The sequence below is a fragment of the Anser anser genome, assembly GCF_964211835.1.
Source record: "Anser anser genome assembly, chromosome: Z".
NCBI lineage: Eukaryota > Metazoa > Chordata > Aves > Anseriformes > Anatidae > Anser > Anser anser.
In genome coordinates this window covers 37,528,460-37,550,793 of record NC_139723.1, presented here as the reverse complement: position 1 = coordinate 37,550,793, position 22,334 = coordinate 37,528,460, and the positions used below count along the sequence as shown (strand labels likewise).

Below are 22,334 nucleotides of genomic sequence, written 5' to 3'. Positions count from 1 at the left end.
ATGGGACATCCACAACCTCTCTGGGCAACCTGTTCCAGTGCCTCACCACCCTCTGAATTAAAAACTTCCTCTTAATTTCCAATCTAAATCTCCCCCGTCTTAGTTTAAAACCATTCCCCCTTGTCCTATCACTATCAACACATGAAACAGGCATTTCCCCTCCTGTTTACACACTCCCTTCAAGTACTGGAAGGCCGCAGTGAGGTCTCCCCGAAGCCTTCTCTTCTCCAAACTAAACAAGCCCAGTTCCCTCAACCTTTCTGCATAGGAGAGGTGCTCCAGCCCTCTGATCATCTTGGTGGCCCTCCTCTGAACCCGTTCCAAGAGCTCCACATCCTTCTGGTGCTGGGGTCCCCAGGCCTGCACGCAGTATTCCAGGTGGGGCCTCACAAGAGCAGAGTAGAGGTGGACAATCACCTCCATCTCCCTGCTGGCCATCCGTTTTCTGATGCAGCCCAAGATGCAGTTAGCCTGGGCTGCAAGTGCGTACTGCTGGCTCATGTCCAGCTTCTCATCCAGCAGAACCCCCAAGTCCTTCTCCCAGTCTATATAAATAACCTGGGACTGACCCAGCCCAAGTGCTAGTAAATAGGCATTCACTGCACAATTGCAATGAAATTGCAAATAAAATAGAGAAAAATTATAAATTCTGATCTCTCTATTTTAACTGCATTTTTTTGGCAAAAGCAGAACGTGTGGTTCCTAAACTGTTTGTGGTGTTTTAAAATCAGGTGTCCACTCACTGCAATCAGCAGTGAAACACAGGAGCCTGACACAAGTCCCTCTAAGTGCCACAATTTTCTGTGCAGTGTTATATGCTGGGCATCAGTTTCACGTGACTACCTCTTCACAAACCAGCTTAAATCAATCAACCTGATATTTCACATTATTAGAAATATCACCTGATTGTAGACACAACAACTCATGGAGTCCATCTGTTTAGCTCATGTCACTATCTCCAGGAAAGTCAACATATTTTGATTACCGTATACTTGCCCTTTGATCTCCAGAAGAATTCAGTAAAACTCCTAAACCAATCGTCAAAAACTGAAATTATGTTGCACCCCCCCCCTCCCATTTTTCCCCCCAGGAAGCTCTTGCCCAGGTTCTGATTGATTAAGCTGTGGCTATAAGGAACCAAAAAACTATTTAAGCACCACCTGTGATACAGGAAAATGCACTAAAATGCATTCTGGAAAAAGCAGGAAAACCCAGCAGGAAAAGACCACTGGCTACCAACTGAATTGTCTGGACTCCACCAGTGCTGAGTGGATCACTTGGTATTAAAACATGCTGTGCATATTTTTCTGAGCAAATTACAACATCCGGAAGGAAAACCCAGAAGAGAGAATGCTTGGCTGATGCCTCTAGTGACTGACCCAGAACAGTGGATTTTGAGATGTTTTATTAACATCTCCAAGTCATAAAAGGCCAGTTAGTATTTTTCTTGTAACCAGGGAAGCAAACAAAGAGAATTATATATCACTCATGAAATTGCAGGTTTGCTTACAAATTTAACTTCAATATCATAGCCAGATTCAGCTAAACTCATCTTGATAAATCAAATCCTATTTCCTACGTCAAGCACAGCATGCATTTTATAATTCTCATTATACTACCTTAATTCTCACTGCAAAGACAGGAAGTGTTGGGAAAGTCCGTAAAGCATGAGAAATAGTAGTGAGAGTACAAATTCCCTTTGTATTTTACATGTGGTAGCTCTGCAGATCAAGTCCATCCCCCTATGCATTCAAGAGTTTGTAAAATACAGACTTTCTCACAATTACCTTGGTAATACAGACCCTTTACCAGCCTAAATTCCTTTTAAATGTATTTCCTTGTTCTTATTGTTAATTAAAGTAGTTTCAGTATAACTGCTGCTGATTCTTATTTGAAAATTGGTTCAATTTTTTCTCTTCTAATAGTTGGAAATCTTTGCAGTTTTTTAACCTGAGTTTATTCACAGCCATTATTTTAGACCCATCTGCTCATGAGTCTGCATTGTTTTACCTCTTGGCCAGCTTTCCAGCTCCTTGATATTCACTCTATTGTTTTTATAAAAAGCAATCATACTCTATCGCAGTTTCTGCTATGTGAAGATAAACACACTCACTTTTGATCATTGCTTGATGAAACAGGCTTTACTACTATAATTATCTTTGTAGCCACCACTGAACTCTTCTCTCTGAACATCAGCAAGACATACTGAAGCTCTCATTTTACCATAGCTGTGTGAAATTTGACCAATTAGAGGTTTCTTTCATACCCACATCATGCTTGATAGCTCATAATGATCCTGCAATCAGCAAATACACAATCGTTTCCTCCTCCTGTCACTGCCAGCTAAGTCATTAGGATACTAGAGGAAATCTGTAAATGTAATAAGTCACACTGGAAGCTATCTACACCTGCCTTTAGTCTGTGTAATTCTCCTGTGCCTGCTAGCTCAGAATTTACTGCTACAGCATGGTCAAATCCACAAGTGCTGCCTACAATTATTTTCTCCAGTTCAAAATAAGGTTCCTCCTGACTAGGATTGGCCAGGAGCTTCCAGCAAACCTTTACTCACCTCACCTCACCTCACCCCACCCCACCCCCATCCTCCTTTGGAAAACACTAAATAAAATAAAAAAAAAAAAAAGTTCTTTATGATCTAAAACATTACCTTCTGCTCATATCCATATGAACACAAGTCACACTGAAAAACAAACAACATCTATTGGAATCTCATCTCTTGCCCTGCCAGCTAAATTTGTGAGAGTAGGACTTAACATTCATACTAATTTAAACCAAAGGCGCCCAGCTTCACATGGAAAATTAAGTCTCCGATAAGTGGGAAGGCACAGAACAATGGGCAAATATAGGATCATCAGGATCAATACAGGATTATCATAACAAGATTCATACCATTTATTATTTTGCATTTGTTGTTTTAAGGTCGTTACATCTAACATTCTATTTTTTTCAGAAGTACCCTTTTTTACGCCCCCCCCCCCCCCCAAATTTCCTAGGTATAGCTAGTTTTGTCTGTTAGTCTTTAATACTACTTTCTTTTCCTGTGTTGTAAAGCATTCAATACATGTTACTAGCTACAGTGGTGAAAATTAAGTTTCTCCTAAGTAATGTGCCATCAGGTTCTACACAAGACCATAAGCCTCAAAACATTCCTAAAAAAAAAAAAAAATTAAGAAGAGGTTTACTGAAATTAAACACATGTTATTCTTTTCACAGATTTATTGCTTCAACAGCACATTGTAAATGGACTCCGCTGTACGCTCTTTTTTTTTTGGCAGCAATTACCCAGAAGTACAGTTGAATTGCAGTTTGCTTTAGTCAAATTAGTTGTGTCAAAACACTGGAAGAGGCTCAATGCTTTAAAACTCAGAACTCATCCCAAACCCTTTTAAGTCTTGCACCTAGAAGGCATAGCATAGTTTAAACATACATAAAAAATTGCAAAATCACTAGTGAACCATAACTCAAATTTCAAAATATTAAATGTTAAAAGGAGGTAAATAGGACACTCATGTCAAGCGAAACCTTATAGTTCTTAAGATGACTCTTTCTGGAACAAGTACAGAAACCTTTATAAACAATTGCTACCCTACACAGACTATCCCTTGTACAGGATGACTGTATGCTGTTCTTTCTCTCCATACAGACAAGTCCAAATCTGTTCCAGTTTGAAGTAACTGACGTATCTTTAATAATAACTCATTGAAAACTACTACCATAAGGCAATTTTAAGTGTCATTTTCAGATGTGTCAAATGACAATAAATGAATAATAATGAACATTAATTATAAGCTTCTAAGGCTAAATGTGCCATTCCTGCTACGTAGTCTATTTCTCCAAAAACTGGATGGCAATCAAACCGTGTCTAACTGCAGATAACATAATCCCAGAGTGTCCCATGAAGATAATTCAGTTGCCTAATGACTTGCACTACTAGTCACTGCAGATAAATTATTATTGTTGTTGTTGTTGTTGTTGAAGTATGACTAGACAAAGAATGTCGTTTATTAGACAGATGAAAGTACAAGGAGGAGGGTCAACAGGAGCCCTGGCACTATACTGAAACCACAGAAGGGTCTATCTTGGTTTTGGCTGGGACAGAGTTAATTTTCTTCATCGAAAGAAGAAAAGGTATGGTACTACATTTTGGATTTTTGATGAAAGCTTTGTTGATAGCACAACGTTTTAGTTGTCGCAGAGCAGTGCTTACACAGAGTCAAGGTCTCTTCCGCTTCTTATGCTGTCCTGCCAGTGAGGAGGCTGAAGACGCACAAGAAGTTGGGAGGGGACACAGCCAGGACAGCTGACCCCAACTGATGAGAGGCGTATCCTGTACTGTATGATGTCTTGCTCAGCAATAAAAGCTGGGGGAAAAAGACGGTGGGGAGGGCATCATTCTGAGTTATGGCATTCGTCTTCCCAAGGAACTGTTATGCATGATTTCTGATTCTCTCCCCTATTCCACTGGAGCAACTGCGCAAGCCGTTGTGTGGTGCTTAGCTGCCTACTGGAGTTAAACCACAATGGAGATACTGATAATTCATATGACCTCATTTTAAGTGCTATGTAACATATACATTTAAAATATATGTATGAATAGTTATCAGCAGGTATCTCGTGAAATTCAGCATGGATGAATGCCAGTTCCATCCCTTGGGACAGATTTGACCTTATTCTAGCAATAAGAGACAATCACTGCCTACATCAACCTGGAAGGGACATGTAATGGGCTGTGGTGCTGTACTAAGTTGATACTGTCCTGATCTCCAAATTCTAGTCCAGTTCTGTTATTTACTTTTTCTTCTGCCTTTGTTTGAAGTTTTGAATTCTAATCTTCTTCTGTCACTGACTTGAAATATAAATTTGGCCAAGAGATTTATGCTCATGTATTCTTAAGTAGCATTCAGTTCAGGGAGTGTATATGTGTATGATGAATAACAACCTTGGACTTTCAAAACTAGTGGCTGTATTTTAAGTTTTTGACATAACCCACAATTTAAAGCCTAGCTTTCAATTGCAACATCTACAAAACAACCAATTGCAGTTACATGCAAATATATATACATGAAAAATGTTTGACAGAAGCATAAATACTGCTTTTTTTTCCCCTGTAACCATATTACACAGCTAAAATTAGTGTGTAAATAAACCTTTTTTTTTTTTTTAACTAAATTCCAAATTGCAGCAACCCTGATTTGGCATACACTGAATGTGTTTCCCCACAGCTATGTATCTACTTATCTACCAAATGTTTATATTCTATATCCTTTATATAAAGGGAAAAAATGAGGTGGGGAAAAACAGGGAAGAGAGAGAAGCACTGTACAATATAGAGATGATCTGGACTTTAAGCTCATAGTACATGAAATTCCATTTTCTTTCAAATACACAGTTTCATATACACTCAGGAGAATAATTCCATAGATACATCATTAAAACTGTAAATTCAAAATTATTAATAACTAAAGGCTCATACATACAAACTATAAATTAAGAAATGTGGACTTACCACTGGCATATGCTCTTATTTCTTTTTGTTATGCACCACTCAAAGTTCATGAGGCACCAAAAGCATACTGCTCTTAGCAAGAGTGACTTAATTTTATAAAATTTTAAAATTTAGCTAGTATTTCTAATCCATTGTTAGAACAGAAAGTCACTTTTTACATTACGTACGTGATAGTCAGTTTAACACCTGTTTTCAAGATGCACTAGGTTCATAGACTCACAGAATGGTCTGAGCTGGAAGGGACTTTAAAGACTGTCTAGTTCCTTCACCCCTGCCATGGGTTGGGGCACCTTCTATTAGACCAGGTTGCCCGAAGCCCCATCCCAGCTGACCTTGAACACTTCTAGGGATGGAGCATCCAAAACTTCTCTGAGCAACCTATTCCAGTGCCTCACTACCTTCACAGTGAAGATTTTCTTCCTAGTATCTAATCTAAACCTACCTTCTTTTGATTTAAAATCATTACCTCTTGATCTATCACTACACATCCTGGTAAAGATTCTCTTCCCATCTTTCTAGTAGACCATCTTTATGTTCTCCACTGTCAATTCTCCCTGGAGTCTTCTCCTCTCTAGGCCAAAGAATTCCAACCCTTTCAGCTTCTCTTCATAGGAGAAGTGCTCCATCCCTCTCACCATCCTTGTGGCCTGGACTTGCTCCACCAGTTCATGTCCTTCTTATGTTGGGAGCCCCAGAGCTGAACGCAGTACTGCAGGTGCGGTCTCATGAGAGAGGAGTAGAAGGGGAGAATAACATCTCTTGACCTGCTGGCCACGCTTCTTTTGATGCAGCCCAGGATACAGTTGGCTTTCTGGACTGCAAGCAAACATTGACAGCTCATATTGGGCTTTTCATCCACCAATGGCTTCAAGTACTTCTCCTCAGGGCTGCTTTCAATCCACTCATCACTGAGTCTGTACTGATGTTTGGGATTGCCCTGACCCAGGTGCAGGACTTGGCCTTGTTGGACTACATGAGGTTCACATGGGCCTACCTCTCAAGCCTGTAACATTCCTCTGGATGACATCCCTTCCCTCTGAAGTATGAACTGTACCAGTCAGCTTGGTGTAATCTGCAAACTTGCTTCAATCCCACTGTCCACGTCACCACTGAAGACATTAAACACCACCAGTCTCAGTACGAGCCCCTGAGGATCACCACTCATCATTGGTCTCCACCTGAACATTGAGCCATTGACCACAACTCTTCAGATGCAGCCATCCAGCTAATTCCTTACCCACTGAGTGATCCATCCACCAGATCCATGTCTCTCCAGTTTAGAGACAAGGATGTTGTGTGGGATCATATCACAAATCCAGGTAGATGACATCCATTGCTCTTTCCTTGTCTACCAATGCCATTACTCTGTCATAGAAAAGAAACTGAATAAAATAGATTTTTAAACTAACCTAAATTCAAAATTATGTATTTGCTCAAGATAACTATGCAAGGGTTGACTAACACTAAGAATATAGAGACAGCCATTGTCAAGCCAGACTTCATCAGTGGTGCAGCTATTAAATATGCATAATATCCACAGCTGCACATAAGATATACTCTGCAATCCTAAATAAAACAAGTATGATACTTACAACCTCAAATGCCTAACACAATACAGATTTTATGGGAACCATGACCATGTCACAAAAGAAAACATCACCTATTCTGCCAGCTCACCAAATAATAAAATCCTGGTCTGTCTCTAACCATTTCTCTCTTCATTCTGTAGCTCCTACTCTATTATCTCAGATTTCACAACTGATTACTACAGCTATTTAGATTCTGAAGTTATTCTTACCACCTAAACAGTTTTATTTTGATCACAGAAGAAACAGAAGCTCGGAAGAAAGGCTAGAAAGACTTAAAGGCTTTCTATTAAGCTGAATTGATAAAACAGTTCTCTTTTGCTCACAAACCTTGCCTAACATGGAGTATTTATTGTTTGTAAAGAATAAAGATACAAAAGAACATCCTATGTCTCACTCAAAGCCATTGTGCTCATGCCAACTACAATTAAGCCATGATAGAACAGCAAGAGGGTAACCATATTATAGGTAAGATCAGAGTAGACTTTCTCAATTTTAGAAAGTTAAAAGGAAAGACAAATGAGATTACTGTTACAGATAAGCCATTTTATGGATGCAAGTGATCAACTACTGTGGTAACTCTCAAAACTCAGTCTGCTCTGGTCGATAGATGCTCAATAAAGCAAGATACGAAACAGTATACCCTCTCTGCCTGAACTCTAAGGATCCAGATCTGATTTCATACTAATTTATATCAATGCCAATGCTGTGAGAATATATATATATATATATATATATATATATATAAAATGAGACATTATATAATCAAGATTCTGCTTTTATGGGGTATAGAAAGATACACTGCCTATATCTTTAGGTTGCAAAATCAATTGTTACCCCCCCCCCAAAAAAAAATATATATATATGTATATACATATATATATATATATATAACGAATAAATGGAGCTGGAGCTAGTAAAAAGAAAGCAATCTAGAAAGCAATGTCTGTGCAAAAGTCATGAAACGGCCACCTAGTTTTATTCCTCTGTAGATATTTCACTTGCATGAAAAATTTACTATTAAGCAGAAATCAATTTAATTAAACTAGAATTTATAATTCTATTAAGAGAACATAGAAAACTTATGTAGTGGCAGTTCTAAACGTTCAACTGCAATCTGAACTTTATTTTTTTTTAAAAAAAAAGAAGTTTTTATCAATGTTCTTCCAGCATTTCAGCCTTCAGGTTTCATATTTTTAAGTTTTTATCAATCCTTAGGTGGGCTACAGAATTACTTTTTTCATTTTTATCAGCTTCCATTTTCATGTAGTCCTATGATTCAAAAAGCTGAAAGACACAATAGTATGGCAACTCACTAGGGCCCATGCCTTCAGTTTGGTTTATCAGTAATATATGCATACATGTTAAGTTAAAAATTATTTGCAATGAACTGGTTTAGTGATATTCCAGATCATTTATTATCTAATGACATTTCAGAAATTACTAATATTGTACAAGAAAGTCCTTTTGCATAGGTAAGTATGTCTAGTCCTAGAGAAAGCAATACCTATGGAAATCTATCACATTTGGAAAAATGCTTGCAATTAAAGACTAAGTGCTTGTAGAGACTCGATGCTTGTTTCTTTAGAGCATTTTGGTGTAATATAAGTAACTTCAGCACTTCTTGAGGTAAAACTAAAAACCACTTTTCCGAAGTATGAATCAAATTGCTGTACATTTAGCTAATGAGACAGAATTAAACTTATTTCTTTACTGCAAGCCTGGATACAACCCCATCAGATGCTACAATGATATTTTAACCAGGTAAAAATGTAATTGTAAATGAAGGATGAGTACAAAACATTCCACACTGAGCATCATGCAGGAGATGTAAATGGGAAGTATCAGCAACTGTGTAACTAAGCTACATTAGATACTACACCTAGCCTAGTACCACAAAGACCAAAGCATGGGATCCATATTTAAATTGACTTATGGGTGTGAAACATTCAGATAGTGCATACTGATGAACTACCATTGTTCAAACCCATGTGTTTTCATTGTAGCCACAGAGGGATGTGGCACATCTATTTTGGTTTTGTTACGGGAGCAGGACTGAACTGCACTCAAAGACTACTTAGTTCAAGGCAACACTCCACAAAGCTCATTTTCATTCAAATCTACAATCTGCCAAAACTACTAAGTGTGGAAAACAGAAATTCAAGACAGGAAAATATACTTACGGGCACAGAACTATAATTCAACAAATCAATTTACTCCATCTATAAAATAAAATCGTGCTTAGACTTTTATATCTCTCTGCAGAGTTACATGAATCCAGAAGTGGTGGCTTAAAGAGAAATAAATAAGACTCTCAGAATTTCTTATCATTAATTAAAACTGCTTAACAAAGTTAAAAATATGTAGAAGACATAACTCTATGACTCCTACCCAACCGAAATTTGTACCTTTTTTTTTTCCCCAAACTTTGAGTAGTCTTTCGTTTTATACTTCTAAGCTTTGATTCTCCTTCCCTATCCTGGGGTGGAAAAATATTTAATTTCTAGTACCCCCATGAAAGGAAGAACAGTAATGATTTTGCAAAACCTATTATTTTAAAAAAAAGGAAAAAATGCGTTTTGGAAGAAGAACTTTTTTTTAAAAAAAGTTAGAGAGCTTGATCTTACATGCAGAAGAATACAAATGTTGAGTAGAATGGAGTTTTGATATCAGCATATTAAACCAAGTAGCATTAGTGTGAATGGTCACTTTTAAACAAATTTATCTATATGGAACAAAGCAAAAGATTTGTCACCTGAAATTGATAATTTAAGGAACTGATAATTCCTTAAATAAGAAGGAATAATTTTCTTCCATTACTTCTAATGCAAAGAGTTTTGTGTTAGAAACCAAACCGAACCAAGAGACACAAAAAAATTTGTTCTTATGCTTCTTTAGGTAGGTTGCTATAGAACAAAATGGATGATAAGACAAAAAAAATCAGGAAACACACTAGGACTGTCTTCCAGTAATTGAAAAACTTAGTATGTATGTGCATAATTGTATCCATTTTAACCTATAAACCCTCTTCTACTTCTAACACCCTAATGTGCATTACTTAATGCAAGTAAGCTCATTAGGTAAAGAGCAAATTAAGCAAGACCACAACTAAACATTGTCCTTAAAAGTATTTGTACAAAACTGGCTGTATGCTCCCTGCACATGCCAAGAGTAAGAACTCAGCCTCCACCCACTGCTGTACCTCAGAATAACAGGCATTCAGCTTTTTCCTGTACCTTACCATGTCCCTTTTTTTCCTCTGTCCCTCATTTTCAAAAGACAAGTGAAGCACTTCATAGGAGATGCCTTGAAGCAGAGATATACCTGAGTTTCCAAGGTTATAATTTGATTGCCAGGCTAACCAGTGCTCACATGATGAAAAGAGCACTGAGGAGCTTAAGCAGATCTGAAGAAGAGCTTAGTATTTTATTTAAAAGATGGCACTTGCTCTAGCCATTAGAATACTTGAACACTACAAGCCAGCACCCTCTTAAGCCCAGAGGACATAACAGGATATTCATATGGTACTGAATCACAAAAGAGTTGTTCTCAGCTGAATTAACAACATCACATGCAGTAATATCCGTATTTTCTTTAATACACTGCTATCTAAATAAGCTTGACCTGACTTGACCCAGTTAAACTTCTGACATCTAATGAGAACTTAAGGTAGCACAGCTGAGATCATAAAACACGCATATGCAATTGTTGGAGAATAATCACACAGAAACTAAATCACTTCACAAGTCAGTTTTGGGCACATTTCTACATTTTTGGATGCAAAACTCATTCAGAAAATAATTCTGAACAATGTACTCACAGACCCAAGAAAAACATTCACAGCACGGTCTTCCAACAGATTTTACTTGTATTCACTTACGTGCAGATACACGTATTATTAGTAACTAATGTCACAATATTGATTTATCATATGTATACATGGTTCTACAATTAACACTAAAAAAAAAAATTAGTACTTCTTTGCTTTTCTATGCCGTAACTAGAAGTGATAGAAATAACTGAGAAAACCAGATTGTCCAGGCAATGACAGTTTAACAATAAAAGGTTAACTGAACTGCTAATACAACCCAGATGTATATGTGATTTTAAATCTAATATAGACATTTTGTGCTATTGATTTATAAAAGTTTGACCAACTGCTGTCTGGATATGCAATATAACTCACATATGAGCATGCTAAGCATATTTCACACTATTTCCATTACATTCCTGCTTCTGCTAAACAAGGAGCAACCAACCACCCCTCACATGTCCCTAAAGTCATCAGTGAGAGACCTGAATAAAGCAGGGAAAGGCACACACTCTACAGAAGAACTTTTACAAACATCCCACTCTCCCCCAAAATTTAATTGGCTTTCACTCATCCCTTTCTTCTGTCTTTATCCCACAGCAAAAAGAGGTGTGCATCACTCCTGTGCTACCTCCACAGTTCCACAAACTTGTCCTCACATATCATCAGCTACCAGCAACACCACAAAGACCTCTCTTACACTCTCTCACACCAGATACTTTCTATTGTTTCCCTTTTATTTCCTAGCTCCTCCACTTTTAATGGTATTACATCTTGGAAATCATGGATGCTTCTGTTTTTTTCCCATCACAACCTATCATTAACTACCAAAATTAATTTCCGTTCTTGCAGGTCTGAGGAATTCTTTTTTAAAGGAAAGACAAAAAACTGTTCTTAAAAAATAAAAAATAAAAAAATGCAAGTGTTGCAACATAGAGAACGTATGCTCACTTTAAAAATCCTGACTCATTTGCTATAGAATATGCAACCGGTGCACATAATGAGATATGGATAAAAGTCAGTGAAGGACTTAGAGAAAATACCAGTATCACCAGCCTTAACAGACACAGCTGAGAGAGGCTCAGTGCTCTGCTACTCTGCCTCTTCCTTTCAAAGCAGCTACATTCAAATTATAGAGTGAAAACTTTACTCATTTATTTAATGGACTTACCCATTTTTGTGATGTAACATCTCCCTTCGACGTCTTGCCAACTAACCTTTATAATTTTATATTTATTAATTAGAAGGGGTAGAGATCTTGAGTGACTCATAAAAAAATCTCTTTTTTTTCTTTTTAAATAAAGCTACACTGGAGATAGCATATTTCTCACTTCTAATTATGTCTTGGAAATATATTACAAAGAATGTGTTTGTATGGAAACTAAGCAACTTAAGAGAACAGAGGGCTATTATGAGCAGGATTGGATCACAAATCAAACCTGTCTCAGGATGGAGTGATTACATGATTACAGAAGAGCTCTTAGAAGGAGAAATGAATCATAACCACATGGTCTGTGGCATCTTGGCCCAACATCTCACATACCATGTCACAGCATTTAACATTAAAGGAAACAAAGATCTTTATAGTTCAAATATAGTCTTGGCCCAAATCAAAACTGATTTTCTAAACCTTGCTTCTCTGTATTAACACTACTATTCCTATGTTTAAAAGATTTATCCTTATTATCAATTAAGGGTTCTCAGATACACAAAACAAAAATCCACCCAAATGCTGTTTCATCCAGAAAGGTAAATATCAATAGCAGAAGACTGCGGTCTCAGAACTCAAGAAGGAAAAGAAAAAATTTTTAGTCCTTTATCTTTACATAGATCTTTGTTGGTTTGTATTTCTTAATGATGCTAATCAAACATTTAAAGTGATGCCATCTGCAGTTCTCATTTTCTTTATGGAAAAATAAAAATGAACAATATTTAGTAGCTCTGTTTGTAATTAACTTGCTGCTCAGGTAGTATAAAGCAACGTTATAAATAGCGCTTTGATTGTACCTATATGCCAGTTATTCCAGCTGGTCATAGCCACAGTCTTGGTTTTAGTTTTCTATGGCTTCTCTACTTTTTTTTTTTTTTTCATTTATTTTTCATTAGATGTTCAAGGTGAGATTATGTTGATGAGATTTTAATATAACAGAGACGTTAAACATAACAGGTGCTGGAGGAAGGCAGATCACTGCCTAACCATGCCGAAGTGGTCTCACATGAACAACCCTTTTGAACTGCCATGTTGGACCAGACTTCTGAGTGGCCTAGCTGCCCTCATCTCCTCTTTCCCATGGTCATGCTGCCACATACCTCCACGAGGAGCAAACCTGACTTAGATTCAACCTGTGTGTTGAAAGAAAGGGCAATCTTCCAGAAGCATCACCATCCTTCATCTGTTCTTCTACCACATGCAGAAGTGCAAAACCCAAATTTTGGTCTAACATTTTATTTTTCCAGGTTTGTTTCTGTTTTTCTGCAAAGAAACCTACTTTTGAAACAGATCAAAGCTGTTTTCCATTCAGGGCTGACATTACCACACATGCCTTACCTAGTCCATCTATATCTACTGATAACAAGTTTGATATTGCTTATTTAATGAGGTTTAAAACACAAATAAAACATAGCAAGTTAAAGTCAACTAAGCAAAGCTGTGGGAACCTGTGACCTCTCCATAACAGATAATTACAGAGTACCCTCATTCACAATGCAATACTAGGCAGACTGTGTAAGTAATATTTTAGCATTTTAGATAGGTAACTGAAAAATTAAAAAAAAAAAATCTAGTGATTTCCCACATCCTTTTGTCCTGAATTAGCCCTATTTTCTTTTTATAAAGAGGGGATCTAAACATATAATTTATTGCATATCTGTGTTATCTCTTTCATTTAAGGATCCCAAGAAGCTGGACGTCTAGGGTGCAGTGTATTCTTTATTTTATCCTGGCAGCTTTCGGTACAATCTCATTTAATTTTATATATCCTTCTTTTGCAATGTCAAACTTTAGCCCTTATTATATCAAATGGACCATGAATATTGCTAATGATCTTTCTCTTTCCCTTTCTCTAAAAAATTATTAGCAATCTCTGTGCTCAAAAGGGAACGTGCAGAATTTTAGGACAACAGACATTTTCTTTATTTCATTGCTATCATTCCAGTACAATTTCATTTTGCTTGTTCTGAGACAATTTGCAAAGTCAGACTATTCTCAGTGGTTCAGCTTTGTAGAGACTCTATTAAGTGTCCTGAACTTACGAGCCTCGTGGGTTTAGAGTATCTTAAAACATCTATACCCATCTATGCATCTTCATGTGTCATTCTCCTGGTTTAAGTTAATACTACTCATCTTCAAAACACTATTTTTGTCAGAAGTAAAAATCTGATACATTTCATGTAATGGTGCTTCAGATTTGTTCAGAATCCTATAAGTACCAAATAAGCATTCCATAAGCTAAAGATGTCGCGTAGGTTTTTGTTTTGTTTTGTTTTCATACCCTAATTTGTTTCAGTTTTATTGTAAAATAGGGCATTATCATCAAAACATCTTTGTTAACATGTCATCATGCAATGATAGTTGGCATGTGTCTTCATGATGCAGAACTACTGATACCCACTCTTTTGCAGTCACTGGCACTATTGCTACGGACAGCACAGCTATAGTAAATCTGTGATTACTTGTCTATAATCTACTGACCAGATTTTGAGATATATGGTTTTGAAAGGCAATGAGGACTTAAAAAAAAAAAAAAAAAAGACTGATAAGCACCATACACTTTCTACAATGGGCCCTTTCTTGGATGGGATTGGAGATATGGCATGACTCGATCCCACTCAACTCACTGGGAAAATGCACATTACATTCCATTGTAAACAGTATTTGACATTAACTTTTCAAAAGGGATTTAGATTACCATAAATATACCCGTGTACATTTTGCATTCTTATCCAGTGAAATTATTGAACCACACAAATGAATTTCAAAGCTTCTCCCTTATAAATTAACCCAATGTAGTTTAGTAGCTGTCTGTTTAAATAGATCTCCATGCAGGTTCTGTTAGACAACCAGCTAAGCACTGCAGTGAACAGCATAGCTGTATGGAGCTGCATTCTCCTGTCCCTCCTCTGTGTAATGTTTGCTCCTGTTTGCATTTCCTAACAGTCTAAACATTGCTTTAAGTATGACAGAGAAAAAAAAAAAATTAAAATTCTTTCTCTACATAACTGTTCTCTATTTCTTGCAGACTGCTTCAGTTAAAGGAACAGGAAGAAGAAAAGGAAAAGGGAAAAGAAGGGAAAGGGAAAAGGAAAAAAAGACACTGGTGAAATCTCTGTTCATCACCTCCTAGTTACAGAGTACTATGTAAGCAATTCAGTGCTAAGAAACAATGGTATTAAATGTCTCTCTGAAATGAAAGAAGTAGGTGATAAAGAACACATTTGTGGTGTTTACAGCTGTCTTCTGGGAAGTGTAGTGAGACTACTTCAACTTCCATGCTAGGAGCAAAGCAGATTGCTGGCAGAACCAGTAGCCAAATTTCTTAATTCTATGCCCACAGAAAGCTTCTGCTACAACATGCTCTAAAAGAACCACCAGTTGTAAGTTGATTTGTATTACCAGTTAAAAATAAAACTGTTCAACAACATATTTTTTTTTTCTTATTTCAGATATTATGGCAAAACACAAGCAAGCAGTAGAAACAACTATTTAAATAATTAATGGTCTCGTTCTGCAGTTCATCTCTTTCACAACAGCAGTCTCACTGGCATCAGCAGGGCTGCTTGCATCCTGGTATTTGCCTAATGATGAACAACAAGCAGGCAGTCAGCATACAGACGGAGAATTCTTGGAAACTTCTCCTTATTAATCTTCCCACAGCACCAGTATAGAAGCCCAAAACATACTCAGCAAATCCCATTGAGCTACAAAAGGATGTAAAAACCCCAAAGTGTTTTACCAAGGAGTTGAAAAGGGCTGTCAGCATTGATCATGTGAGCTCTGAGATTACACTGAGGTTACAGAATCAGAATCACAGAATGGTTTAGGTTGGAAGGGACCTTAAATACTATCCAGTTCCAACCTCCCTGCCATGGGCTGGGACAACTTCCACTACACGAGGTTGCTCAATGCCCCATCCCGCCTAGCCTTTGTTGTTGTTGTTGTTGTTTTTCGTTTGTTTGGTGTTTTATTGTTGTTATTTATTGTTGTTGTTGCTGTTTTTTAGTTTGAATGTTATCAAGTGATGGAGTTTCTTTACACTTCATATGCATATCGTCTTTAGTTTGATTAGAAAATATCCATCGTTTTATGTTTCCTTCATTTCACAAGATAGGTTGTCAGATGAAGCCAGTGTTGACAGACAGAATTTGATTTGCAGTTATCTTGGGGTACAACTCTCATTTTCACTATAATAATATTGATAATAATATGTGAATAATCATATTCACGATTAACATATGTTACAATCCCCATTATTATGATCCCTCCACACTGCCTTTGACAAATAGCTCAAGAAAAAAAAAAAAAACATATCACTGAAGCTTTCAAGAACTGTTAAGTAAGAAATATGGGGAGGCTTTAATGTTGTGCTGTACCTTACATACTCCACCCAACTGCAACCAGTGAACTACTCAAAATACATCTAAATCCCACTCCAAGGGGAGAAGGTGCCTAAAATATCTGTAAGAGTATTCCTCTGTCTTTCTGCCTAGAAATTAGAGGTCCATACAGACCTTTTTTATATTTCCTCAATGTCACTGGCATGTCAGGCCTCTCCATGCCTTACCCATGAAGCTGGAACCACCACCAAGATCCTAACTTGGATGGCACCACAATTTTATCCAAGTGTTTTTTTGTTGTTTTTTTTTTTTTTCCTTTTACTGAAAATGCTGTACCTTTTCAAAAAACTAGCCCTACAGCAAAATTTCCCATCAGCTATGCATTTGCATTGCCATGTATTGTATCATGCCAAACCTTTTCTATTGGCCTTTACCATTCTTCAGCCTTCCTCCTGTGTATCACAGTCACTGTTGTCTGTCAGTCTACAGTTAGTTTGCTTGCTAAATAAATAGATTCACTAAAAGGCTACTAGCTTCAATGCAGAAAAAAAGAAAGCTTGAAGTTTTGTTGTTAGAGACTGTATTTTACACTGAAAAGAAAAATTGATGAGTGGAATCTAAATGGTATAATGTGTCTTATTGCTCACTTCTTTGGTTTTGCAAAGTGTATGCAGTCTTGCAACCCTAGTTCAAAGTTTGCAAGCTTTTGAAATGAGCATCCATGTAAGACATTCATACTATGTTTTCTCTGAAATTTCATTATATTTAAAATGGAATTTAAATCGTAATGGAGGTAACTACAATAAAATACTTGTAGGGTCAAGTTTCAATGGATTTTTATATCTTAAAACAAAAAATGTAGTCTGAACTATTGCTTGGCTTTTCTTGCAGGGAAAGGGCTAAAGGAAGCAGGATGGAATATGCAATGTATGTATGATGTTTTTTCAAGACTCTTGGAAACAGAGCAACTTACATATGTAATAGAGCCCATGCAATGACTGAATAAAGAATGACAAATAACTTAAGATTTGTTATGACAACTTTTACATAATAGCACTGTGCAAATTTTTAACTATGTGCCTGATGAAGCAACACTCTCGAGAAGAACAGCTGCTTAACCATTTCACTGCAAACAAGACTAGGCAGTTGACGATCATGACAACACTGGTCAACATCAGCAACAGTTTTCAATTTTATTTGAGATACATAGAATAGCATTTGTATTTCGGCTGCAGCTTTCTGAATGGGGAACATGATCTGAGCATGTGCATGCTTAGATTGCTGGTAGGCTGAAAGTAATCTGGTACTCCTAGGAAAAATCTGACTGATTCAAAAATCACTAACAGGGCTCCTAGGGCACTGGGGTCTACTTAAACAATGAGTATCAGTTTATAAATCAAGTCAAGGGAGTTACAGATACACAACGATGTACATCATTTTTGAGCAGACATTTGTGATAATTATTTCTTACTACCAATTTATTTGCAAAGATTTTCTCCAACCAAATTTTACCCACATATAATGTAGAAGAAAGTAAAATTCTAACCAGGAGTACAGAAGTGAAATGCTTTTGCACAATATAAAAAGCCTTTATCTGATTGCTTCCAAACCACCCTCAGTTGACTTTCAATATTTTTCTCCACAATTAATTCTGCTACCATGATTTGGAAAATTTGACAAAACGTCAATAATTAGATGCCAACCACTTAGAGCTGTGTGAAACTTGGCGGTTTCACTTTGCAGGAGTGCAGGCAAATATTTTATTTGGTGTCAATCCATATATGTTCCCTCTCCACCACTTTCAGTTTGGGTTTTGAATAAGTCCAAACAGGCAAATGAATAGGCAGTCAAAATTTCCACATTTTACCTGGTCTCACTTCACAACCATGCAAATAAAAACCAGGCAGGCATATCTTCATGAATTAACAATGGAACAAGTTAGAAGTTAAAGTTTGGAAAGAAATACAAGAAATTATCTACCATGTGATTGTGGAGATTTACACGCAACCACCACCAAAAAAAAGAAATACAAGCAAGGTCGTGACGACGTTAACCCTCCCTAGCACCATTACTCTTTGTATTCTATATTCTGTAAAGTGCTGCAGGCGTGTGTATTTATGATGCTATATAAAGGCCCAAAATGAGAATAATAGTAATAATAATTGTTTTTGTTTTAAATCCTGCCAGCATTTTACATCATCCCAGCTGTTCTCTACTCCTTCCATCCACCCCCGAGTATCATGGGATTGCAGCTCACTGGATCACCACTGCTGTTGTCAGTGTGCCCAATTCTGGTCTTTATCTGGTAAAAATCAGGAGTGATCTAACAGAAATTACAGCAGGTGAAATTTTCTTTCAAATAGGTGAGGTAAAGCCAAATGTTCCTGAAGGAAAAACTATACAAAAGGTCTGACTCTACTGACGTTTCTGTTGATAACATATTCATTGTGCACTTCAATTGAGAAAAAGGAAGGAAAGGAGGGTATGGAGTCCCAAATCCAAGTAACTATGGGTACTACATGTGGGGAGAAGTTGTGGGGTACTGCAAAAAGGACAAAGGGATGAGAGAATTGAAAGAAAAGAAAGAATGAAGATGAGAAGGCAGACATAAGATATTGGTAGAAATAGGAAAGACAGAAAAGCCTGAAATCTGAGATGTAGAAGATAAGGAGGGGGACAAAAATTAGAATGGTAACTTCAATATGGGATGAAAATGAGGAAAAAGAGTTTTATATATATACTGGAGAAGAAATGATAATACTGGGAAAAAGGAAGGTGAGTGAACATGGCGGGTAATTACAGGTACATGCTGAGGACCAAAATATAATTAGGGATATAGATGAGAAAAGTTGAAGGATGAGTAGCATTGGAATAAAAAAGAGATAAAAGGAAAAAAGGCATGGAACTGAGACACAAAAGTTCATCTGGAAATGCAACAAAGAATGTCAAAACTTTACAGGCTAAAGGCAGAAAGGTTTGAGAAAAAATTATGAATGGGTTAAAAAAATTACAAATAGCAAAATGGTTAAAAATAAGGATGAGTAGAGGTATGACCCAAGAGGATATGAAAGAGCTCAGGAAGGAGTTGTGAGTGAAAAACAGCAGATGAAGATGACACTGGGATGGAGACCTTGGTCCTGCCCCTGAGTGCAAGGTCATCTTACCAATCCACCACAGGTGCTGAAGGAAGCGAAGGAGCCCGGGTAGCGAAGAACAGCACCGCTGTAGTAACAAGCTCTCTCAGGCTGCAGTTGTGCAGCACCAGGTGGGCTTTTGCCATCTCCCCCAAGCCGTTCCTCCACAGCAAAGCCAGGAGCCAGGAAACGGCTGTCCCTCTTGAGCAGCAGGTAGAGCTCCCGAGCAAAGGCTGGGATCCTCAGCAGCACTTCATCTCCATCCTCGGCTGGAGGTGGTGGCGGGGGGGACGGTGCTGGTGGTAACTGAGAGGCGGCACCGGACCCCTGGGGCAGGGGGGACCAGTGGTAAAACTCCTGAGACTCATACTCATCCTCAGTGTCCTCTTCTTCTGCTGCCTCCCCCGCAGCCTGCCCCTGCCCCTCCACCGAGGAGGAGACGGAGCGCACTTCCCGAGAGCTGCCCGCCACCAGGCTGGGTGTGATGGGGGCGCTGGGGGTGCTGCTCCGATTCCCACAGCTGGGGTCGGCGCTGCAGCCGCCCCCTCCACCACTGCCGCCCGCTGGCTCCTGCTGGCCCCTGCTCCAGAGCGCAGGGAAGACAATCTCCCACTCCTCAGAGTCTTCCGAAGCATGGAGACCTGCGGGAAGGCCAGCAGAGGCTTTAAATGAGCAGGGCACCCAACAGCACGCAGTGCCAGCCAGAAACCTGCGCTATGCCTCCCATGACACACTCCTTTGGGCTCCCAGCCTACCAAGCACACCACCCAAAACACAATGGGCTCTGTTTGGCCCTTCCATCCTGACCTTAGATAGAGCAGACGGGCTAGATGCTAGATGTCCCTGTGCCTGTTCAGGGGGGTCTGGGACAGAGCACTGTCCTGGTTAACACAGAGAGAGAGATGGCGCTCAAACTGGGCAGAAGGTGTGTTTGTGCCAGCAGCTGGGTATGTTCTTTGTGGCCATCACCTCCATGCAGTAAGTTGCACAAAACATTCTTCATTTAGACAGAAAAGTGGCAACTCTTCCATAGAGTTCATATATATATATATATATATATATATATATATAAGCAGGGAAAAGCTGAGCCAAAAAAAAAAAATTTTTGAAAATTTCAACCTTGCTCTCAGCACGTTCCGCAAAACCCGCCGATTTCAAAAATGTAGCCAAATGCACTCGCTCTCCACAGCTACACGCTTGCGAGTGCACGTACAAGTGGCAGACGCGTGCACAGGCTGCATCACCAGCACTGTAACCAAACTCAGCTACCACTAATGATGCCTGTGCACTATGCGTACCATTATCACAATTTAACCAAAACTCGCGGCGTACTTTTATTATATAAGAGCGCACACAGCCCCACCGGCCTGAGACACCGGGCGGCTTTACGCGCATCCCCAGGCGCTCGGCAAGCCGCACGGCGATGACAGGGCTGCTGCTGGAAACCCGCGTCTCCCGCGCAGTGGGTGACCGCCGCTCGCACGGGACGGGCGCTGCCGCTCGGGCGCCCAGCAGCGGGCAGGCACCGGGGGCTACTGGCACCGGGGGCTACCGGCGGCTGGCCCGGGGCTCGTCCCCGCAACGCGGAAGGCGCGCACTTACCTGCGGCCAGCCCGCTTGACAGCACGCACAGCTGGTAGAAAACGCAGCAGACGCGGCTCAGGCGCATCCTCCCGCCCGTCCCCATCGGCCCCGCTGCCGGCGGGGCGCCGCGGGCCGGGCCGGGCCGGGCCGGGCCGGGCCGGGCCGGGCCGGGCAGGGCAAGGCAGGGCAGGGCAGGGCCGGGGAGCGAGCGCGGAGCCCCGCGGAGCCGCGGCCAGCTGGGCGCCGCGGCACGGGCAGCGCAGGATGCGGAGCGCCCGCGGCGCGTCCGCGCCTGTCCCTGCGCGCGCGCGCCCGTGTGCGCGCGTCCGCGCGCGAGGGAGCGAGGCAGCGAGGCAGGGAGGCAGCGAGTGCAGGCAGCGCGGCCCCTGCGCGCACACAGCGCCCGGCGGCGGGCGGGCAGCTGCGCCCCGGCGGCGGCGGCGGCGACCGCGCTGCCCCCGCCCGCCGCTCGCCCCCACGGGGCGGGACGCGACAGGACCCGGCCCGCACCGCCCCGGCACGGCCCCGCCCCGCCCCGCCCGGGCGGGCACCCGGCGCCGACCCCCCCAGGAGGGAGGCTCCGCGGGCACCGGGACGGGGGCGAGACCCCGGAGCCTCCCGCAGCCCCGGCGGGTGCAGGATGCCCGCCTCCCGGCTGGGCGCTTCGCACCCAGCCCGCCTGCAGGCGGTGCCTCCGCTCGGGAATGGCGGGGAACCGCCGTTCCTGACCATTGTATTTTATTTATTTTATTTTATTTTTATGTTATTTTATTTTTATTTTATTTTATTTTTATTTTATATTATTTTATTTTATTTTTATTTATTTTATATTATTTGTTTTATTGTTTCATTTTATTTCACTTTATTTACATCACATTATTTTATATTATTTTTATATATGTATATATATATATATGTTTTCATACTTCTCTTCTAAGCTCCTTTTGCCCGCACCACGTAGCCATTCAGGGAAGCCCAGCCCTTCCCACCCCACCCTTCCCACCCCAACCCCAGTCAGCAGAGGAGTGATTAAGTGAGGAGGCGAGCAAAACCTTTAAACACACATCTAACATCAGCATGAGCTGCAGAAGCAACAGGTAAACAGCTCCCTTTATAAGCCGGATCTCTTATCATAACTTCTA

General features: G+C 39.9%; 1 protein-coding gene across 4 annotated transcripts in view; it reads right to left on the bottom strand.

The window, feature by feature from the left end:
- The window catches only part of ADAMTS19 (ADAM metallopeptidase with thrombospondin type 1 motif 19), a 169,134-nt gene extending 147,210 nt beyond the window's left edge, over positions 1 to 21,924 (bottom strand). Inside the window, exons 1-2 of one of the 4 annotated variants that reach the window (XM_083817299.1) lie at positions 21,211 to 21,924; positions 19,639 to 20,249 (exon numbers count right to left, since the gene is read on the bottom strand). In XM_083817299.1, coding sequence (XP_083673425.1) covers positions 19,639 to 20,249; positions 21,211 to 21,295 — 696 coding nt within the window. In that variant the 5' untranslated portion in view covers positions 21,296 to 21,924. The other 3 variants (XM_083817298.1, XM_083817305.1, XM_083817303.1) reach the window with 3 other exon arrangements.
- Positions 21,925 to 22,334: the final 410 nt, after the last annotated feature.